Source organism: Microchirus variegatus (genome assembly GCF_963457635.1).
Source record: "Microchirus variegatus genome assembly, chromosome: 3".
Classification (NCBI taxonomy): Eukaryota; Metazoa; Chordata; class Actinopteri; order Pleuronectiformes; family Soleidae; genus Microchirus; species Microchirus variegatus.
In genome coordinates, this window is record NC_139804.1 from 37,401,806 (window position 1) to 37,420,889 (window position 19,084).

The 19,084-nt window shown below is 38.9% G+C and overlaps 1 protein-coding gene across 1 annotated transcript in view; it reads right to left on the bottom strand.

Moving 5' to 3' along the window:
- tyw1 (tRNA-yW synthesizing protein 1 homolog) overlaps positions 1 to 19,084 on the bottom strand; it is a 69,826-nt gene that overhangs the window by 33,295 nt on the left and 17,447 nt on the right. The window contains exons 8-11 of the mRNA XM_083886328.1: positions 9,620 to 9,752; positions 6,915 to 6,967; positions 6,709 to 6,827; positions 3,113 to 3,222 (exon numbers count right to left, since the gene is read on the bottom strand). Coding sequence (XP_083742454.1) covers positions 3,113 to 3,222; positions 6,709 to 6,827; positions 6,915 to 6,967; positions 9,620 to 9,752 — 415 coding nt within the window. The remainder of the gene's footprint in view (positions 1 to 3,112; positions 3,223 to 6,708; positions 6,828 to 6,914; positions 6,968 to 9,619; positions 9,753 to 19,084) is intronic.

The window sequence follows — 19,084 nt, forward strand, 5'->3', positions numbered from 1 at the left end:
GCAATTTAATTTAAGACGACATGCAGCGAATGTTAATTAAATAAGACTTTGGACCGTTGCCTTTATGTGGTTTTATAAAACCGTCGATGAATTATTGATACGTTTGCAACATTTTCTTTGGCCTGAACCACAGAGGGCAACCGTTAGCGTGCTGCCTTTCAGGGACACATTACATATCACCAAACGCTGCGTGCAAAGACATGAAATAGCGAGCCGTCCCCCTGGAGAACTCCCACTTAACTCTGTTCTTAAAAGCTAGCTGAGGTTGATGGTGTGTGTGTGTGTGTGCGTGTGTGTCTGAAAGCTCATTAAATGTATGAATCTTTGAGGTATTAGTAATGTGAAATTCCATTAATTCTTGTATAGTTCATCCTCTTGGGCCAAGGAGTGAAATCAGACATGGGGGTTCTATTAAAAGCCACAGAACTGATTAAGGAGAAGACGACTACTATAACCGACCTATGATTTCCACTGGACTTTACATACATGAAATACTGCTGAGAAATAATTGTCCGTCTTCTCTTTGTTTAATTTATATCCTGAGAAAGAAAAAACGATATTATCACACAACATTTAAATCACAATACGATATTGTAAAATACTGAGTATTTGTGAAGTCATATATCGCGATATACTCACACAATTAAGTGCGAGAGTGAGCATTTGGCACCATCTAGTGGACAGAAACATCACTCGATTATTTTAAATGCTAATCCACGACAAAGTTAAATGTTTATTTGTAACTAAATAAATAAAATTATATATTTTATGTCCCAAAGGTGATATAAAGTATCACCATGCAAAATATTGCGATATTTCTCTGTATCCATAAAATATTATATTGCAACATATTATAATACGTATTAGATCGTAAAAGCTGATAAAACAAAGGAGGAACACCGCAAAACAGCTCCGCCCACAGGAAAACGACTTAAAACATCTGTATCTAAAGGATCATCATCAGCTAAAGAACAACACAATGTGCTTGCTTGTTGTTGTGGTTATTGTTATTGGCAATAACCACAACAACAACAACAACAACAAAAATATCCTTTCTGGTTTGCTAAGGCCACAAATCAACATTGTGGAGGAAAGATTATGTGGATTACGTGGAATATGTGGACAGTGGACACTAGCAGGGCATTAAACTGCCTGTTTTTATATTTAAGTAGTGAATAAACATACCGACTTCTTCAATTGCAAATGCTGTAAAGAACAATTTCTAGTTTGAAATGCAAATGGAAAATGTACTTTTTATTATTCTCTACACAAACCATTATACACATAATCTACTTAGTAACAAATGTGTTTTCTTATCCTAAGTGAGGGAGAAATAATTATACTGTATGGTCATTATAGCATCGCTGAAACAACAAATCTGAGACTTTTACACAGCGCTGTATGTCTGTTTGCCTTTGGATTCTATATAATAGATGAAGTGGCTTTGTTATTTTATGATAGGATGAGCAGTGCTTTCAGAAAAGAAGGTCAAAACAGGCTTTGAAATGACTGTAGCTGGAGGCAAAGTCATAGAAAGGAATCAGAAGATATAAGCAACGAGCCGACTTAAAAAGAAAACAGCTAGGCAAGCTGAGTTTGAGATTGATGGGAATGGTCTTCAGGTGTGTGTGTGCGACGCTGTGAGGCTGTCGCTGTGCTGACAGAGGTCTGCAGAGCAAATTAGCCTCGAGTTTCAAAGGGCTGCACATCAACAGTCATGTGACCACAAAATCCAGGGACAAACAGTTTGTTTCCAGGTCTAAACTTCAGCCATAAATAAATATTCACTCATTGCATTCATGATTTTACAAGGCTGCTGTTTTCATGGTCAGTTTTCCTGTTGGCATGGCGACCACAATCATAATCAGGTTTATTTGGGTCTGATTGCCCAGTTTTTAATTTTGCACCTAATCATTATTAATTAAATAAATAAAAAGTTGAATAATCGTGTCACCACCTTGTTTTGATATAAAATCTCAAAAGCTCAGAGTGAAAATCTGCTCGCTGATGCCTGCACACACCGACAGGATGATCACTAAATTCTGTTTTCACTAAGCCTTGGACGCTCAACCGGCAGCTCTCAGCCAACGATAGCAGCAGCCAGAGAATTAGATCCCACGTGCCAGCAGTATTAATTACAAGTAGTACAGATGGCCCAAAAACGTCAGTTATTCTTCTTTAATAAACCGTTTCACAGTGGCATTCAGGTTCAGGCACCAGCAGTGAGCTCGTAGTACAACTGTTGCACGTTGTGAGAAAGTAATGACAGTTTCTGGACGCGAGAAGTGAGACGCAGTAAAGGCACCATAAGGGGAAATTAAATAGTGTGTCGGCCGGAAAAAGTGATAGATGAGGTACTTTAACAAGGCTGTGACCCCACAGCAGACGTACCATCAGCACTCTGATGGTCCCACTGCTCCAGCAGCCGTGAGGGTTACGAGAGGCTGTGAGTGAGTAGTGATGTGCATGACTGAGATGTTGTGTTTGTGTGCTTCTGTGTCTTTATTTCTACACGAACAATTCACATTTTTTCCATGGTTTATTGTTATGTGACTATACAAAATGTTTTTTATTCATTTGTGATCTTATATTTTGGATATATTTTGTGCAATTTTAACTTATTCTGTCTGTAAAGTGTACTCGAGTAACTTGAAAGCAATTTTAAATTAAATGTATTGTTATTATTATATACACCTACATATATATATACACATATACTGTATATACATACACACACACACACCTACATATACACATAAATATATATACTCATATATATATATATATATATATATATATATATATATATATATATATATATATATATAAATAAACACACACATCTACATTATATTATAAATGTAAATATATAATATTTACATTTATAATAAACACTAATGTAAAAAGTGCTCCATCACAGAGCACATTTGCTTTCAGAAACACTGACATTGATAGGACTGTTTATATTTATATCATATATTCCTAATTATAATAACATAATAAAAACTAAAAAAATGTTTTTAATCAATGATTGCACTGATAAACATCCCCTCTATTCCAATTTCTAGTACCATTTGAGTTGGAACAGGAAGATCACCCATGTGTCACCAACCTCTAAACTGTCTGATCATGCTCTGGTGCTTCTCCACGGCGTCCAGCAGGATTTTGTCAGCAGGGTCCATCTTCCAGCGCCACTCTGTGCCCACAGGGTTGGTGTGATGTCTGTAAGTGGAGCAGGCAGATTGAACAGATAAGTGATCACAGTATTCTGTAACCAAGCTACTTTCTCCGCTGCCTGCTGTAACACACCAAGTATCATCTGACAGCCAACAACACTCTCGAGCAGTAATCTGATCGAGAGCGATTTAAGCCATTAGACTGGGGTCATTTAGCACAAACACACGTATAAACATGTTAGACTGGAGCCACAGGAACATCTTTCTAACAAGGTGACAAACACAAAAAGACCACGGAATTTTTTGTTTATGTAAGACATGCATGTGTACACTAGGGGTGGGAATCTCTTGGCACCTCACGATTCGATTCGATTACGATTCAGAGGTCAACGATTCGATTCTAAACCGATTATCGATGCATCTCGATGCATCTAGATGCAACCATTTTTTACTTTAATACTTTGCTACTCATTTAAAAGTAAGATAAAGCAACCTAAATGTAAATGTGGTAGTGCCCCCTCATCTGCCTCATCTGGTGCAGACAGCCCTTTTATTTCTGCGCACCGCCCCTGCGCTGTTCTCTTCTTCCTCTCCTGCGCAGTTCGTCGCTCCTCTGCGTCTCCAAGCGCTCATTTGATTTTGATTTGATCTAAAGCAGACTGGATCATTTCTCTACGTGTTTTATCCCCACATAAAAATAATGATCTTTATGACGAGGATGGAGTACAGTCACGATGAAGGTCAGGTGATCCGAGTGAAACGTGGTGACAGACTCTGAAGAGCAGAGGGCACTTTTCATCGTTTTCACTCCGTAGTCTTAATCTTTGTGAAAGAAGACTCTTTAACGCTGTAATTAAGGGAATAACAGATGCATCAGATGAGCTGATGTCTTTAGTTAACTGCTCAAAGAGAGAGAATGTTCTCTGCTGTGAAGTCAATGTCGCGGGGAGTTGATAATCTGTGCCGCACGCAGCCAAGTTTCACTTTTGCGCAGAGACTTTCCAGCGTTTAACAGGTGCTGTTCCACCGTGTTGTAGCTGTGTTTCGACCGCCAAATTATCGGTGCATCCCTAAATATAATATCTTTATTGACAAGAACGATGTAACCGTAATAATGACGTACTTGATAGTGTGACTTGGGTTTCAATCGGCACCTGGACAAGCGTGCGCTGCGCGGATTACATGGGGGTAACGTGCGCTCTTGTTCCCCGGTATAGAAAAAGCTGAGGTGTATAAAAAAAATCTATTTTAAATAAATAAACAAGCAACGCAAACCCTGGCGGCCCGCTACGCTAGGCTTATAATACACTGGGGGAAACCCTGGCTCTGCAGCGAGCGAAGCGAACAGAATGTTGCAGCAGGCGAATTAAAAAAACATTTTTTTTTTTTAATTCCGATTATTAACTTATCCGCATCGATTCGGAATCGTTCTAGAGAGAATCGCGATGCATCGAAGAATCGATTATTTTTCCCACCCCTAGCGTACGCACGCTCGCTGTGTAAAATAACATATAAAGGGAAATAATTCATCCCACTCTTTTAAAAATAAATCACACCTCCTGTCGCGTTAACGACACCTTTCCCCTGTGGAAGTGTGATGTCTCGGCGAGAAAACTAATTCCTGAGGCATCGCAAAATTCCCAGTCTGTTAAGTGCATATGCACACCCACGACACAGACTGGCCTTACACCGTCAAAAAAAACAACCCAGCTCCACCTGTTGCTACGGCTGCTGCAACAATGGAATCCGGTGCCCCGAGACTGCTTTGCCCCCCCCCCCCAAGATACTGGCATTATATCTGTAGTGACGGGGGAAGCTGTTCACTGCAGCACATTCAGACAGCGACCTTTCACTGCTCGGGAAGCAGATGGGAGTGAAAGTCCCCGTCGTCTCTCGCCAGTGACATCGTGATGAAGCAGTGTCCACCTGCGGCAGTGGCCTCTTCAGGTGTGCCCGTCTCGTGCACATAAAATATGAGCTCGTCAGCAACAGGATGATTCTTGCTCGGCGACTAATGAGGTTAACAACGGAGAGGAAAAATTGCACAGGCAGGCAAAAGTGTCAAAGTGCCTTAAAAATAGACTGCAGCCTCACAAACACCCCCGCGTTTATCTGCTGGGGGGGGGTTTTCTCTGTCAGGAAGGAAGAGCGAGTGTCCTTGGGCAAGTCATTGAACCCCAAATTGCTCCTGATACCAGTGTGGAAATGGTGTGTATTAGGAAAAAAAAGCACTATACTCTGTATGAATATATTATGTAAAAACTCACAGAGTCCTGGGAGCACACGGATTCACTATTACTGCACTGGCTACATGTAAAATGTAGTTTCTTTGCTCCACATAACAAAGCAATCATTATTTAAAACTGAATAATTTTGCTTCGTGGACAACGTTTTCTGACATTTAATAATCGACAGATTGATCGATTACAAAAAGGTTAGTTGCAGCTCTACTCTCTGGCACCTCCTCATCTATCAAACCTTCCTCCAGTCCTCGATTCCATCTCGATAACCACGTTATCTGCGCTCCAACCTCCACGATCTGCATTAACAGAGCAACTGTCACACTGAGATTGCACCGGTGCGCTTCACTGAATTGTTTTTAAAGCTGTAGCACAAATCCACACAATGATGATCGAGCCCATTAGCTCCACCTGACTTCTCTGTTTTTCTCATTTATAAATGGTGCGTTTTAGGCACAAGGAGGAAGGAAAATCATGATACGATGCTAGTAAACCTGCAAACGCTTGGAAAAATTATGGCTAAAAATGCTTTATTGTCATTCATCATATCCATGGCTTTCCGGCCATTTTGAAGGGGTTAACATGCATTAAACCTCCTGAAACTTGGCATGAAGGTCAGGTCTGGTGAAAATGCGATATCGGCATCAGTCCCGACCCGTGCGTTGCTCAAGGTGAAAATATAGGCAATATTGAGATTCACCAAATTTCCCAAAACTTGGTAGGAAGATGTTATAGACCAAGACGAACAAAAAAGTCGACCGTAACCATGGCCTCAACTCAAGGGCTCTACAGCGCCCCCTAAGGTGAAAATATGGGCAAAATTGAGTTTCAACGAATTTCCCGAAACTTGGTGGGAAGATGTTGTAGACCAAGACGACAGAAAAAGTCGACCGTAACCATGGCCTCAACTCAACAGGAAGTCAGCCATTTTGAATTTTGTCGTCCATTTTGGCGATTTGCACCCCTACATATATGAGTGAATTCATCCTAGCACGTTTGTCGTACAAACATGAAAAAAACGTTCCAATTTGTACTATGTTGAATTTCGAACATTAGCCACAAAACCGACGTAAATGAGTTACAGGGCGAGGGCCCTATCATGACTGCATGCAGTCCTAGTTGTATTTATCATTCTTTTAAATGTATGCATTGTCTGTTTTTGTTCTGTATTGCATGTTTTTGCTGTGAAGTGTGTTTTCAGTTATCCTGAGAGACATTTATGGATGTGAAAGAGTGAAAGCTGCACGTGTTATGTAACATACGGCAAATGCAGGCCGTGACTGTTTACAAACCTCCAACAGAAGACACACTTGTTGGCACAAGCGAGGCTGGGGGTCGTTTCCATGCAGCGGTGGGACTCGATACCATAGAAAGTGTGTTTGTAGCAGCCTCCTCTTCCTCGTAACATAGACTAACAAGAACAGTAGAAAGAACAGTTAATGCCCTTCAGTTCAGTTCAGTTCAGTGTGTCTCTTTTGAGAAAAATAAAATCCAATACCTTGGTCCATCGACAAAGCTTCACCCCTGAGTGACTTCCAATTAGTTTGTAGCCTGCACAGAAAGATAAGATGAGGAACAAGGCACGAGCTCATTACACAAAGTCAAAAACAGCAGATATTTAATACACAGAAAGGCGTATATGACATCGTTTCCACAGAATCATTTTCATCCACAGTCGTCTGGTTAAAAGCTGCAGAACATCCCAATAACACACCGAGCAAGTGCTCAAGGAGAAGTCAGCAGTCAGGAGAGGATAAGATTATGGAACACGAGTCCTTGTCGGCTTTTTCAAATTTGTTTTAACAAACACTGTATTACGTTATCTCTTCAAGATATAACTAAAATGATGATGTTGTTTTCTTTAAAGGGCTTAAATGAGACTTCCTTCTGATACTATACATTAGCACAACAGACTGTTTGAAAATGTTATTTTGTAATGTTTTTTTGCGATTTAGCTGCTTTTAAACCCTTGTAAATTGCACTTGCTGCTTATTAATAAAGGCTATTTATGAGTTTATTTCTAGGGAATAAAATACAAAGCAGACAAACAGTCCCACACTCGTACAGATTAAAATGAGATAGCTTGCCTCTGGTCAAGAATGTTATTTTAATATGCAGGAAAACCATGGTTCTTAGACATTAAGGCCCACTGAAGGCGTGCACACACAGATTATAGATTACACACAGATTATATTTCCCTTTATGTTCAAACAACTGATATTTGCATTGGTTAATCAGAGGACATGTCCTCTTCTAACCTCACTCCTAGTTACTGCAAGAGACTTGGAAAAGGTCTACAGGACGTTTACTGTGTATAGTAAGAACCAAACATTTAGTTATTTTAACATTATTAATTGTTTTAATGGAAACACAGTTCCTTTTCTCATGTTTGTTGGAGAATTTGCCTGCTCAGACATCGACAGAGGTGGTTTTCACCTTGTCGTAAATTGATGTCCAATCAAAATAATCTAATTCGAAGGTCGATCAAAGGTCAATCACTTGCTAACATGATGTACAAATACAGCTTTTTGCTCGTGCTTCAGTATAAACACACTACGACTTCACGCTGAAAACAAGGTTCAAACTCTTGTTGGTTTTCTTAAAGCCAGCATTTCAGCGCTAACTTTGGCATCCATGTCATGCCAGAAATAAAGGCTATAATCATCTTTCCAAGAGCAGGTATCGTTAAAATAATGGCTACACTTTTATCCTCCAGCGTCCACCAGGACTGAATGTTGCCAGGATAATAAAAAAAAAGATAAATAGATGAACATTTGGTCCAATTAAGTGAAGAATTGCACGTACAGTAGTCCTAATAATAGTGTTATAGTGTAAGCTAACAGTGGGGAGGGGATCATTAGGGAAAATGATGGCAGTGAATTAACTAAATAGCAGAATACAATAATAGAACGTTTCAGACGGAGCCAGCAAGTCAAACACCTGCTGTACAGTACGAGCACTTATTGTCCTGATTCTCTGCACATTTACATCAGATTCTCTGGCCTCAAAGCTTTTGTCCCTCAGTTGCAGATAAACAATGGTCAAAAAAAGAAAATATCATATGATTATTGAGCTATCGTTGATTTTTCAGCATTATAACAGATCATCACTTCAGACTAAGCTGTTCTTGGAGGATAATTCCACAAAATGAATTCACATCTTCTTAATAAATCTGCTATATAAGAAGTACTTTGCTGAGGTATCAGTGTGGGAGGAGAGAGAGAGCGAGAGAAGACTTGGGACTGCATCGTGAAGACAGAATGAGGCAGAGAGGGTAATTGGACTGCACAGCATCATTAAGTGCCATTAGACAACATACCATACCATACATTAGACACACTTCTTCTCACCGTGCACCTTGTACCAGCTTTATCTAAGCAATTTCAGGTCATTTTCAGCAGTTGATGAACACATTCCAATCATATGTTTCTTTGGTGTGTACCAGAATTTGCCGGTGGATGTTTGTCGACTTAAAGCTCAGGTCTGTACGTGAGGAAAGGCTGGCAATAGCAAACAAATATGGACATCTCAAAGTTCTGAGGACTAAGGATTATTATTATTTTTTTTATGATTAGTCGTTTTGGTCTGTAAAATGTCAGAAAATGTTTGTTTTTTAACCAAAACTCTACATTTTGTTCTGAAATGTCTTGTTTTGTTCAAAAACCAAAGTTATTCACTCTTACTTTTTTATATGAAGGACAGAAACCAGCAAATATCAGTGAAATCTATGAATTTATGAATTATTTACATTGAGGATAAGTGTTCCAGAAACAAATCTACTTAATCATTGGCTTTCGACCCAGTATGAGACGTTGTTTTTTATCTTTTTTATAGTTTTATTGTATGACCTGTTTATTTGTGTTATTTTTATACTTTCTACAGTATTTTTACTGTTATATTGTTTGTTCTTGGGTCATGTTTGTATGTTTTATTTATCTTTCTCTGATGTATAGCACTTAGTTTCAGCTGTTGTTGTTTTTAAAATAAAGTTGGATTGGAAGTCACAGAAGTAAAACCTGTCGATGAGTTTGATCAAGAGCAAATACCTTTTTAAAAACAACTAAAGAAAAAGAAACAACACGGCTTATGCATCATCTTCCAAAGTATAAAATCCACTTTCTTTGTGTTGTTCTTCCAGGAAATGCAGCCGTGACACAAACCAGCGTCACTTCATTTCCTACACAACAGTCAAAGATTCCTCACCTTGCTTGGTCAGTGCAGCTCTCAGCGCAGGAGTGATCATCTCTCTTCTTTCCTCTTCATCCTCAATCTTCTTCACTCCGTTCATCTTGGACAGCTTCACCATCTGACCACCTGCTCGACTCTCGTCTTTGCTCTGAAACAGACACAAGATCGATCATCGTTTAAAACACATGAGCTGTGGCAGGTTGAAATATTAGGGCTTAGGTTCATGTCCACTTTGATAAATCATCTAAAAGATAATGATACAGCATAAATGGAGGATATATGTGTCACGTATCAAGTGTGTAAGTTACAATAGGAATTCATAAACGATGTTAAATCTAAGAAAGAGATTTAACTGCTCCTCTGCACACTGTTTTGTTTTTAAAAACCAGACGTTGGCTCAGAGTTACAGAGATATACAGAGATTACAAAAGCATTGTGAATAATATCCCAGCTGCTTCCTTTACAGTGTGATGATGTCTTTCAGGAAGTTAAAAGTCAGGGACATTTCTAACAACTCCTCCTGAAATATAAACACAACGATGAAAGCCTTTGACTTTACTTGGATTTATTCATGAATGAACAATGTGTTTCGCCTGTGGCTTCCGCAGGTTTGTTCAGCTCAACTGGACACGTGTTCACACTCACAGCTGAGCTAAAAAACTAAAAATATACTTTATTTTGGGGGGCAGCATCTGGGTAGAAACTATTAAGCTAAAAAATAACAATAGGACTTATGATATGAAAACCTACTGAATCACTAGAGGGGAGAATGGGATATAGCTGCTTTTCTTTCTATATTTTATAGCCAATTTACCTGCAAAGAGATAGAGACCAATTCATACACAACATTTAATACATCACAGAAAAGGACTAAGATCCAGGGATTCATTCAGTCCAAAAGCAAAGATCAGGCATTGTGATTCTGCAGCGCTCACACAACTAACTGCACGCGTGTGAAATAACTTGTGGGTGTTGCTTTTAGGGCGACAACTAAAGATTATTGATAAGTTTCTCAATTAATCGGTTAGTTGTTTGGTCCAAAAAACATAGATCTGTGTTTTCGAAACGTGTCTTTTTTTTTTGTCCACAAACCAAAATTCTGTTTTAATGATTTCTTTGCAACACGGAGCAAAGAAACCAGAAAATATTCACATATAAGAAAAATATAAGAAAACACTAAAACTCATGTACTTGCTGCATACTGAGGACCGAGTTGCAGACTAAGTGAGGACCAGCATTTCCACTTTATAAATCAACACTATTACAAAAATCATACTACACTATGTCGCCCAAAATGTGAAAAAAAAAATTTTACCCAAAATTTTTGGTCCAAAATTTGAAAAAAAAGGTCATACTATACTATTTCGTCCAAAATTTGAAAAAAAAATGTACCCAAAATCTTTGGTCCAAAATTTGACAAGAACGTCATACTATACTATTTCGTCCAAAATGTGAAAAAAAATGTTTTACCCACAATTTTTGGTCCAAAATTTTACGAAAACGTCATACTATACTATGTCGACCAAAATTAAAAAAAAAATTTTTTACCCAAAATGTTGGTCCAAAATGTGACAAAATGTCACAAATTGAGTATAGCATGTTATAGCAACCTAAGGAAGTGATTTCAATGAAAACAAAGTGAGGACCGGCCAAAATGTCCTCACTCCGTAAAAATGACCTCACTTTGTTGGTTAAAAACCCTCACTGGTCCTCAGTATGCCGCAAGTGCAAGTACAAGAACAAACACACTAACACGCACGCTAATTTTTTATGCTAATTTGGATGCAGATTTGAACAAATATGCCGTTTACAGATACAAACAGGAGATTAAAGCTCATGCTACAAGTTGCCCTGGGAACAGGAGCAGGTGTGACATTTCCGAAAGGCTTGGCGTACGAGCAACCTTTCAGATTAACCGCGTTAAGTGACAGCTCCACTCAATTTACTGTACCCGCTTCCCCCTGCTCTGGCGCGTCTGTGGGGATAAGGTATATGTCATCTTCTCGGCACAGTAGCACTCACGAGGGGCCGATGTGCTGTCAGCAAACACTGACAAATGTCTGTGTGAGAGGACGCCTAAAGAACAGCAAAACAGTGTGCAGCTGTTCACTGTAGGACGATCTCTAAAAGCTACACGTGCATACCAGTGAGTCTTAATCATGACAAACAGGAGAAACAAACAAATATTCCCAATATGCTTCAGCCACAACTCACATTATTCTACATACTGAGATTTTTTTTTACTGTGAAAGGAACTTTTAAAAGAAAAAAAAAACAAAACCATGAAACCATCAGTAACTTAACTATGTAAACTTGAGCAACAAAATATACTAATTTGCACATACAGCAGAGATGAAGCATCATAATATTTCATTTAAAGCCACATTTCTAACCACGTGATTCACAAAAGTTGAATATTTTTACATTTCTGGACCTCTTTGCAAGCATTTTTGCCTAAAACAGATGCACTAACAAATTAGGCAAGAAAAGTCATGATAATTAAAGTTTCTCCACTGCAGCTTCTTCAGTATCTGTATCAGCAAGTTTTATTGACCTATATAACTATAATTCAGCTCTAATTTCCGGATTACGTAAACAAAATAAAGACAATGACTGACCACTAGGACAATAGTATAAGACGAAAATAATACATCACAGCACATGCAGCTCTTGGACTTGTGTAGTTGCATTTTATCAAAGACATAGAATTAAGATAATGTTGGTATTAGAGCTGGACGATACGGACCAAAAGTCATATCCCGATATATTTAGGCTGAATATCGATATATAATACATATCACATTATTTTTTCAGCAAAGTGAGAGCTGTGAAATTAAATGTTCAGTCAAAGTCAAAGCCAAATAAGACATGTCACAAGTAGTTTTTTTTAAACCGGCTATTTCAGTGAACAGTTGGAAAATCAAGTGAATAAATAATAAAAACAGGTTTCTTGAACTGGTTCCTGAATAAATCCTCAGCTGTTGAAATAATAAAATGTAAACTGTATAACAACAGGAGTACCTTTTTTGAAATCATAGCTCTGTAAGGGACTATATCGATAAATACAATATGGTCTAATTCCATATTCCATTTAAAGATATATTGATGTATTTTTTATATCCAAGATATCCTTTAGAACATGTGTCAAACTCAAGGCCCGAGGGCCAGATGTGGCCTGTGAGTGATTAATTGGTCTTAAAAATCTGTGTTAAAATAGGTCTATGCTGCTTTAAAGTGCGTGTCCCATAAACTACATTTCCCACAATGCATGGCGATTGCGTTACACGCAATCATATAGTATTTTTAACTTGAATAAATAATAAATAAATAAAGTTATTTAGCAATATATTACTGAGTAGTTACCTTTATTTTACATTATATTAAGTTTAATTTATTCTGTATGACAGTTACATCTGGCCCTTTGAGGGTAACTATAATGCTGTTGTGGCCCTCAGTGAAAATGAGTTTGACACCCCCGCTTTAGAATGAGCAGAGTAAATACAGAGGCTGCAGAACGTGTATTTAAGCATGACCTATGGACATGCACAGTCCATCTGATTCGGTCAAGTACATATCAACATACGAGGACTATGACTGGCGTTTTGGTGAATTAACAAACAAACACAGTACCTTGGAAAACAGACTAAAGAATATTCAGCAGATTAATTAAGGTAAAGTAACCTGAAAAAACTACTCGATGCGACTGAAGCCACGTATTCTCGCCGTGACTCTAAGATGTTACACAGTCCCAGAAACGAGCAGGTCCTTTGTAAATAAAGGAGCCATCATGCTGCGTCAGAGTCTTCCAAACAACTCATTCTCAGGAGGATAAGGTATTATGCGCGACATAAATTCAGAAATGTAATTTTCTCCAAAATCCCCTGCCGCTTTACTTTGGGCGGTATAAAGGATGCTATAAGTCGTGCTTCATCTCAGTTATCAGTGTAGGTTTGTGTTATTCCACACAAACTTCCAATCGCAGATACAACAGATCAGCCACACTGAGGTAATTCATCACAGGGCCCAAAGAGCTGTCTAAGTTTGCCAGGGGAGATGTGGGTGTCTCAGTCTGCATACTGAAAAAAACAACCCTGGAAATGAAAAATCATAAAAACACACAGTGAGACAATCTGTCCCTGCCGTGTTTGTGTACAATCCTGGCCCTGATCTCCATTTCCCCCACTGCTCTGCTTTAACCCTCGCTTGAGAGCCCAGAACAGAACTGGGACATCTCACAGTATCAGAATATGTTCTGCTAACGTGAGGCGACGCGGGGCTCATACAGACGGACGGTGCATCCACAACACACCACAGAAATACAAATAAATAAACACCTAGAAGAATAATGTATGTGTATATTTACATAGTTTTGTATGTAAGTAGTTGTGTATGTTGTAGATTAATAGAAAGCAAAGTTTCTCTTTCCCTCATAAATCAAACACATTAGCAATTAACAGTCTAAAAAAACAAGCCATACATTTCACTTCATTAAAGTGGTGTCTCAAGTATGTAATTTAATAAAAGCAGAAATGATTGAATACATTCACAGCCTTTTGTGTCACTTAAATGGGAACATAACTCATAACTATAATCAAACTATATGCGAGTTGCATTTTAAAATAATATTTATAACTATAAATATAATATAATAAATAATGTTCCATATCAACCACAGGCCACTGGATCTGATCAAAACACATTAAGTATTAACCGGCGACACTTTGGACAAGCATATTTCTTTCTTTGCATTACCGTAATTACGCAAGGGAAAATTCAACGTAACTGTTTTCTGAAAGCTGAGAACTTGCACTTCAAAGTCAACCATGATGTTATGCAGTAATTTCAAGGAAACGGACGCAGGAAGCCGGCGAATCAGCGTCTTTCCACACACAAAGATCATCAACTTTATATCAAATATCACATTTTGAGACAAATACTTTCATTGAAAGCAGGTTTTATATTGTTCCGAAAACTTCTCACTTTAAACTGCTAATACACTCACTTAACATGCAAAAATTGTAAATAACTGCCAGGTGTTATGGGAAAATGGGGGCAAAAGCACTTACTCACAGCACATTTTCTGGCCCTTTTATATCAACAATAAGCAAAAAAGGCCAGGCAGACATTTTGAGGCTTAGGTGTTACAAGTGTTGAGGCCAATTTTGTGAAATGAGCAAAAATTGTACCACCCAAAGAATCAGCATTATCATCATCATCGCATCACATTTAAACTGAATTTGCTCCATCATTTTCAGCTACACCAGCACTAAACTCAGAGGAGCAGCATCTGCTCTGTGGCTTCTTTTTCTCTGGACGCTGAAATGAAAAGCGTACAGCTGCTCAGGTTTGACGATCCGTTCCACACACACATTGCAATCTGGCTACAGCTGAACCATATGAAATTGATAGCTCTGGCAGAAACACACACATCTCCCGGGACCAAGTTGATTTACCAAAGCAAAAGGTGCAAAATCAATTTGAGCATCAGTGGATTAGTGGTTGTGGAGCTCACTGGCACAGGACAGGAAAAAAGAAACACACAACAAAGTTGTGATTTAGTCTTAAACTGAGCAACGTAAGCTCCACAATCTGGGAAATAATCACATTCTACATCATGTCAGTCACTCACTGGGTACATTTGAGGAAATGTAAGAAAAACTAAGTTCATCTGGAATTCAGTCGTTGTTAATCCTGCCTGGCAACAAGATGCGATGATACGATACCATAAGATGCGATGATACGGTAAGACGCGACGATACCATGATACGATACGATGCGATGATACGATACCATGCAATGATACGAAACAATGCGATGATACGATACGATGCATGCGATACGATATGATGCAATGATACGAAACGATGCAATGATAGGAAACGATGCAATGCAATGATACCAATACGATATGATGCGATGATGCGATGATACGATTCGATGATACGATGCGATGATATGATACGATGATACGATACAATGCTACGATGCGATGCAATGATACGATATGATACAATGATACGATGTGGAGATACGATGCGCTGATACGATATGATGCAATGATAGGACACGACGCGATGCAATGATACGATGAGATGCGACGATATAATACGATACGATAAGATGCGACAATACAATAAGATGAGATGTTAGGACAAGATGCGACGATACGATATGATGCGACACAATGATACGATATGATGCAATGACCCAATGCGATAAGATGTGATGATACGATACGATGCGATGATACGATACCATAAGATGCGATGATACGGTAAGACGCGACGATACGATACGATATGATGCAATGATACGAAATGATGCGATGATACGATATGATGCAATGATACGAAACGACGCAATGATACCAATACGATATGATGCGATGATACGATGTGATGATACGATACAATGCTACGATGCGATGCAATGATACGATATGATACAATGCAATGATACGATGCGGAGATACGATGCGCTGATACGATACGATGCAATGATAGGACACGACGCGATGCAATGATACGATGAGAGGCGACGATACAATAACAATACATGGTCCACGATACCAATAGCATCACGATACAACAATTCTGCGACAATGAATATGTTGCAAGACAATCGTATAGCGATACATATCACGATATCTGCCCAACTGAAGAAAACAAAAAGTAAGTGAATAGTTGAAAAGTGCAGGATTTCTCATCATAATCTTAGTGTAGCTTTCTCTGCCGTTATCCCGCTGTAATTTGACATCTTTTTTTTCAAGTTTTATATATTTTATATTCATAAAAGTTCAGTCATGATCCATTAAAAAAAGATCAATACTGAGTGACCACTGTAGAACAGAAAAGTCCAATATCATATTTCTTACGCGTGGTACAGATATTAGCTTCATACAATCTATAAGTAACACATTTTGACATAATTCAATTAAAGTTGTTGCAACCATTTACAGTTACATACACCACATATTCCAGTGCATCTGCTGAAATGCATCAGCTCTGCCAATTTACTGATATGTCTGACTATAATAGACAAATACTGAAATGTGTAATCAAAAATTCCCAGGATCAGCAATGTTAATGTTAAATACAGATAAAAACTGACCCGTCTCCATTTTAACAAATCTAAAGCAGCCACAAGAGAGAGTTCACACCACTGCAGAGTGTGGAGACATAGTGATTAATATCTCACTTTCTACTCTGGCTGCAACTGATTATTTTCATAATTAACTAATTTGTGGATTATTTTCTCAATTAAGCGAAACAATGTTCAGTCCATAAACAGTGAGAAAATGTTGAACAGTGTTTGCCAAACCCTGAAATGATGATGACTGAAAATGATTGAGTTTTCATGATTTCTTTCTAAATATCCAAGGAAAGGGATTAAGAATCGATGAATCATCGCAGTCCTACTTTCTTCACCAATAAACAATTCTGCATCATTGATCCAAAAGTGCATGGATAAAGAGTTAGATAATAATCCATGTTTTCATTCAGTGTGGCTGGGGGGAGGGGGGGGGGAAGAGAGAGGACTGAGAATGAAATCAGCTCTGCTGCTAAGTGTCAAGTTTGTCCAAATGTGCAAAAATAATTCATGCAAATAACTCTGGAAGTGAAGCGACAGCATGGCCATGAATGTCAGATGTTGCAGTTCAGCCTAAAACCAACAGTTCACTCAGTCGGATCCGAGTGAACTTAAGAGTCTCTGCTATCACCTAGTGGTCAAACACGGTCACACTGAGCTTCCACCTGCAGTTTAAGCCGATAGACAACAGGTTCATGACATGGTTGAGCTCTTTATAATTCAAAAAGTGCATCCGAGAGCTCGTACACCATATAAAAAGGAGTTTATTTTACTAACCGAGGATCACAAAGAACAGATTAAACTTCTGGATCCAAGCTGACGCTCCACTGCAAATTAGCCAAACAACATATTCCTTGAGGGGAATTTCCTCGTTGACACTTAATTTGTAACTTGGCAAACTACTTCCCATCTCTAGGCAATAAATTATAAATGTTATGAGGAAAAACTAATTATATTTTTGCACCGGCTGCTCTGTGTCACCAAATTATGCAAAAACAACACTAATTTGTTATCAGAGCACAACTTGTCATCGTGACATCAGAGCGTGATAATACACAGATTAAAACACATCACAGCAAATAAGTACAGTTGTACTTGATCACACACACAGACAGATTGTGTCAAAACGCTCATGCAGCAGGTGACGCGAACGTAAACGAAGGTCAACGAGAAGGTTTTTGTGCTTCAGGAAGTGAATTACAATAAAATATTGAATGGATTTCATACATTTTTAATACAAAGTCTGGCTCAGGGTAAACATAAGAGAAAAGCACTAAGCTGTTCAGACTCCTTAAGTCTCAAACTAATACAGTATGTTATTCACGTTCGTCCTCAGTGATGTCGTGTATGCCGTCGGTCCAAAACTTCTACACACACAATATACTGAAATATTCATGGGAGAAAAGAAGCAACGATATTGACTTTGACTCCTCTGTGTAAGACATGGAGAATTTAAAGGCCTATCCACTGCTGTTAGCATAACATTTACTCGGTGGTGAAACATTACGCACGAACAAAAGCAACCTTTGGGAACAGCGGCCGTCAGCTGCGGTCAAAATCAGGTGGGTTGGTGTTGCTTAAAAGTGTTCCCTCGAGTTACTGGAAAACAGAGCGGTAATTTCACACCTGTCCAAGCAGATGAGGAAACTACCCTCGAGAAAAGTCAAGCTTTAAAGCTCTACTTCAAAAGCCGTATGCATCATTGTTACAAACGCAATAACTCAACGTCATTTTGTCAATAAAAATCTCTTGACGACCACTCAAAGCTGCTTTACACTACAGTTTTGCATTCACTCGCACCGTTTTGGCATGCCGTCAGGAGCAACGTGGGGCTAAGGAGACGCATGAGCAGACCAGCAGAGCCAGGAATCGAACCCCCAACCTTCAAGTTAAAAGACGACTCGCTCTATCACTGAGCTACCGTCGCCTTTTTGCACACACAGACAAGGGGGAGAACCTACAATCTCCACAAAGAAAGGCCCTCAGTCGAACCAGGATTTGGATTTAAAGTTGAACTAAGCAGGATTTTTACCCCAATTTAACAGCTCCAAAGTCATTGTGACGATTAAATGGCTTGTTGCAGGCAGATTGGGAGCCGTCTACAGGGCCATTGACCCGCAGTCCTCAGAATCAGGAGGTCTCGCAAAGTCACAGGTCACGCAAGAAACTCAAAATTGCTTCACGGCATCAGACACCAGGTACAAGCTTCGGCATCAAGGCAGTGACAGTGTTAACTTTGACATTCATCATGACGGAGCACATTGAAAAAAAAAACAGAACGGCGTTTTTTTTGGACATGGCTCCACACGGAGAGTATTTACGACGGTGAGGATAAAGCAGTAGACGTTTATTTACTCTGAAACTGTAGGGGGCGCTCCGTAGCGTTAAAGG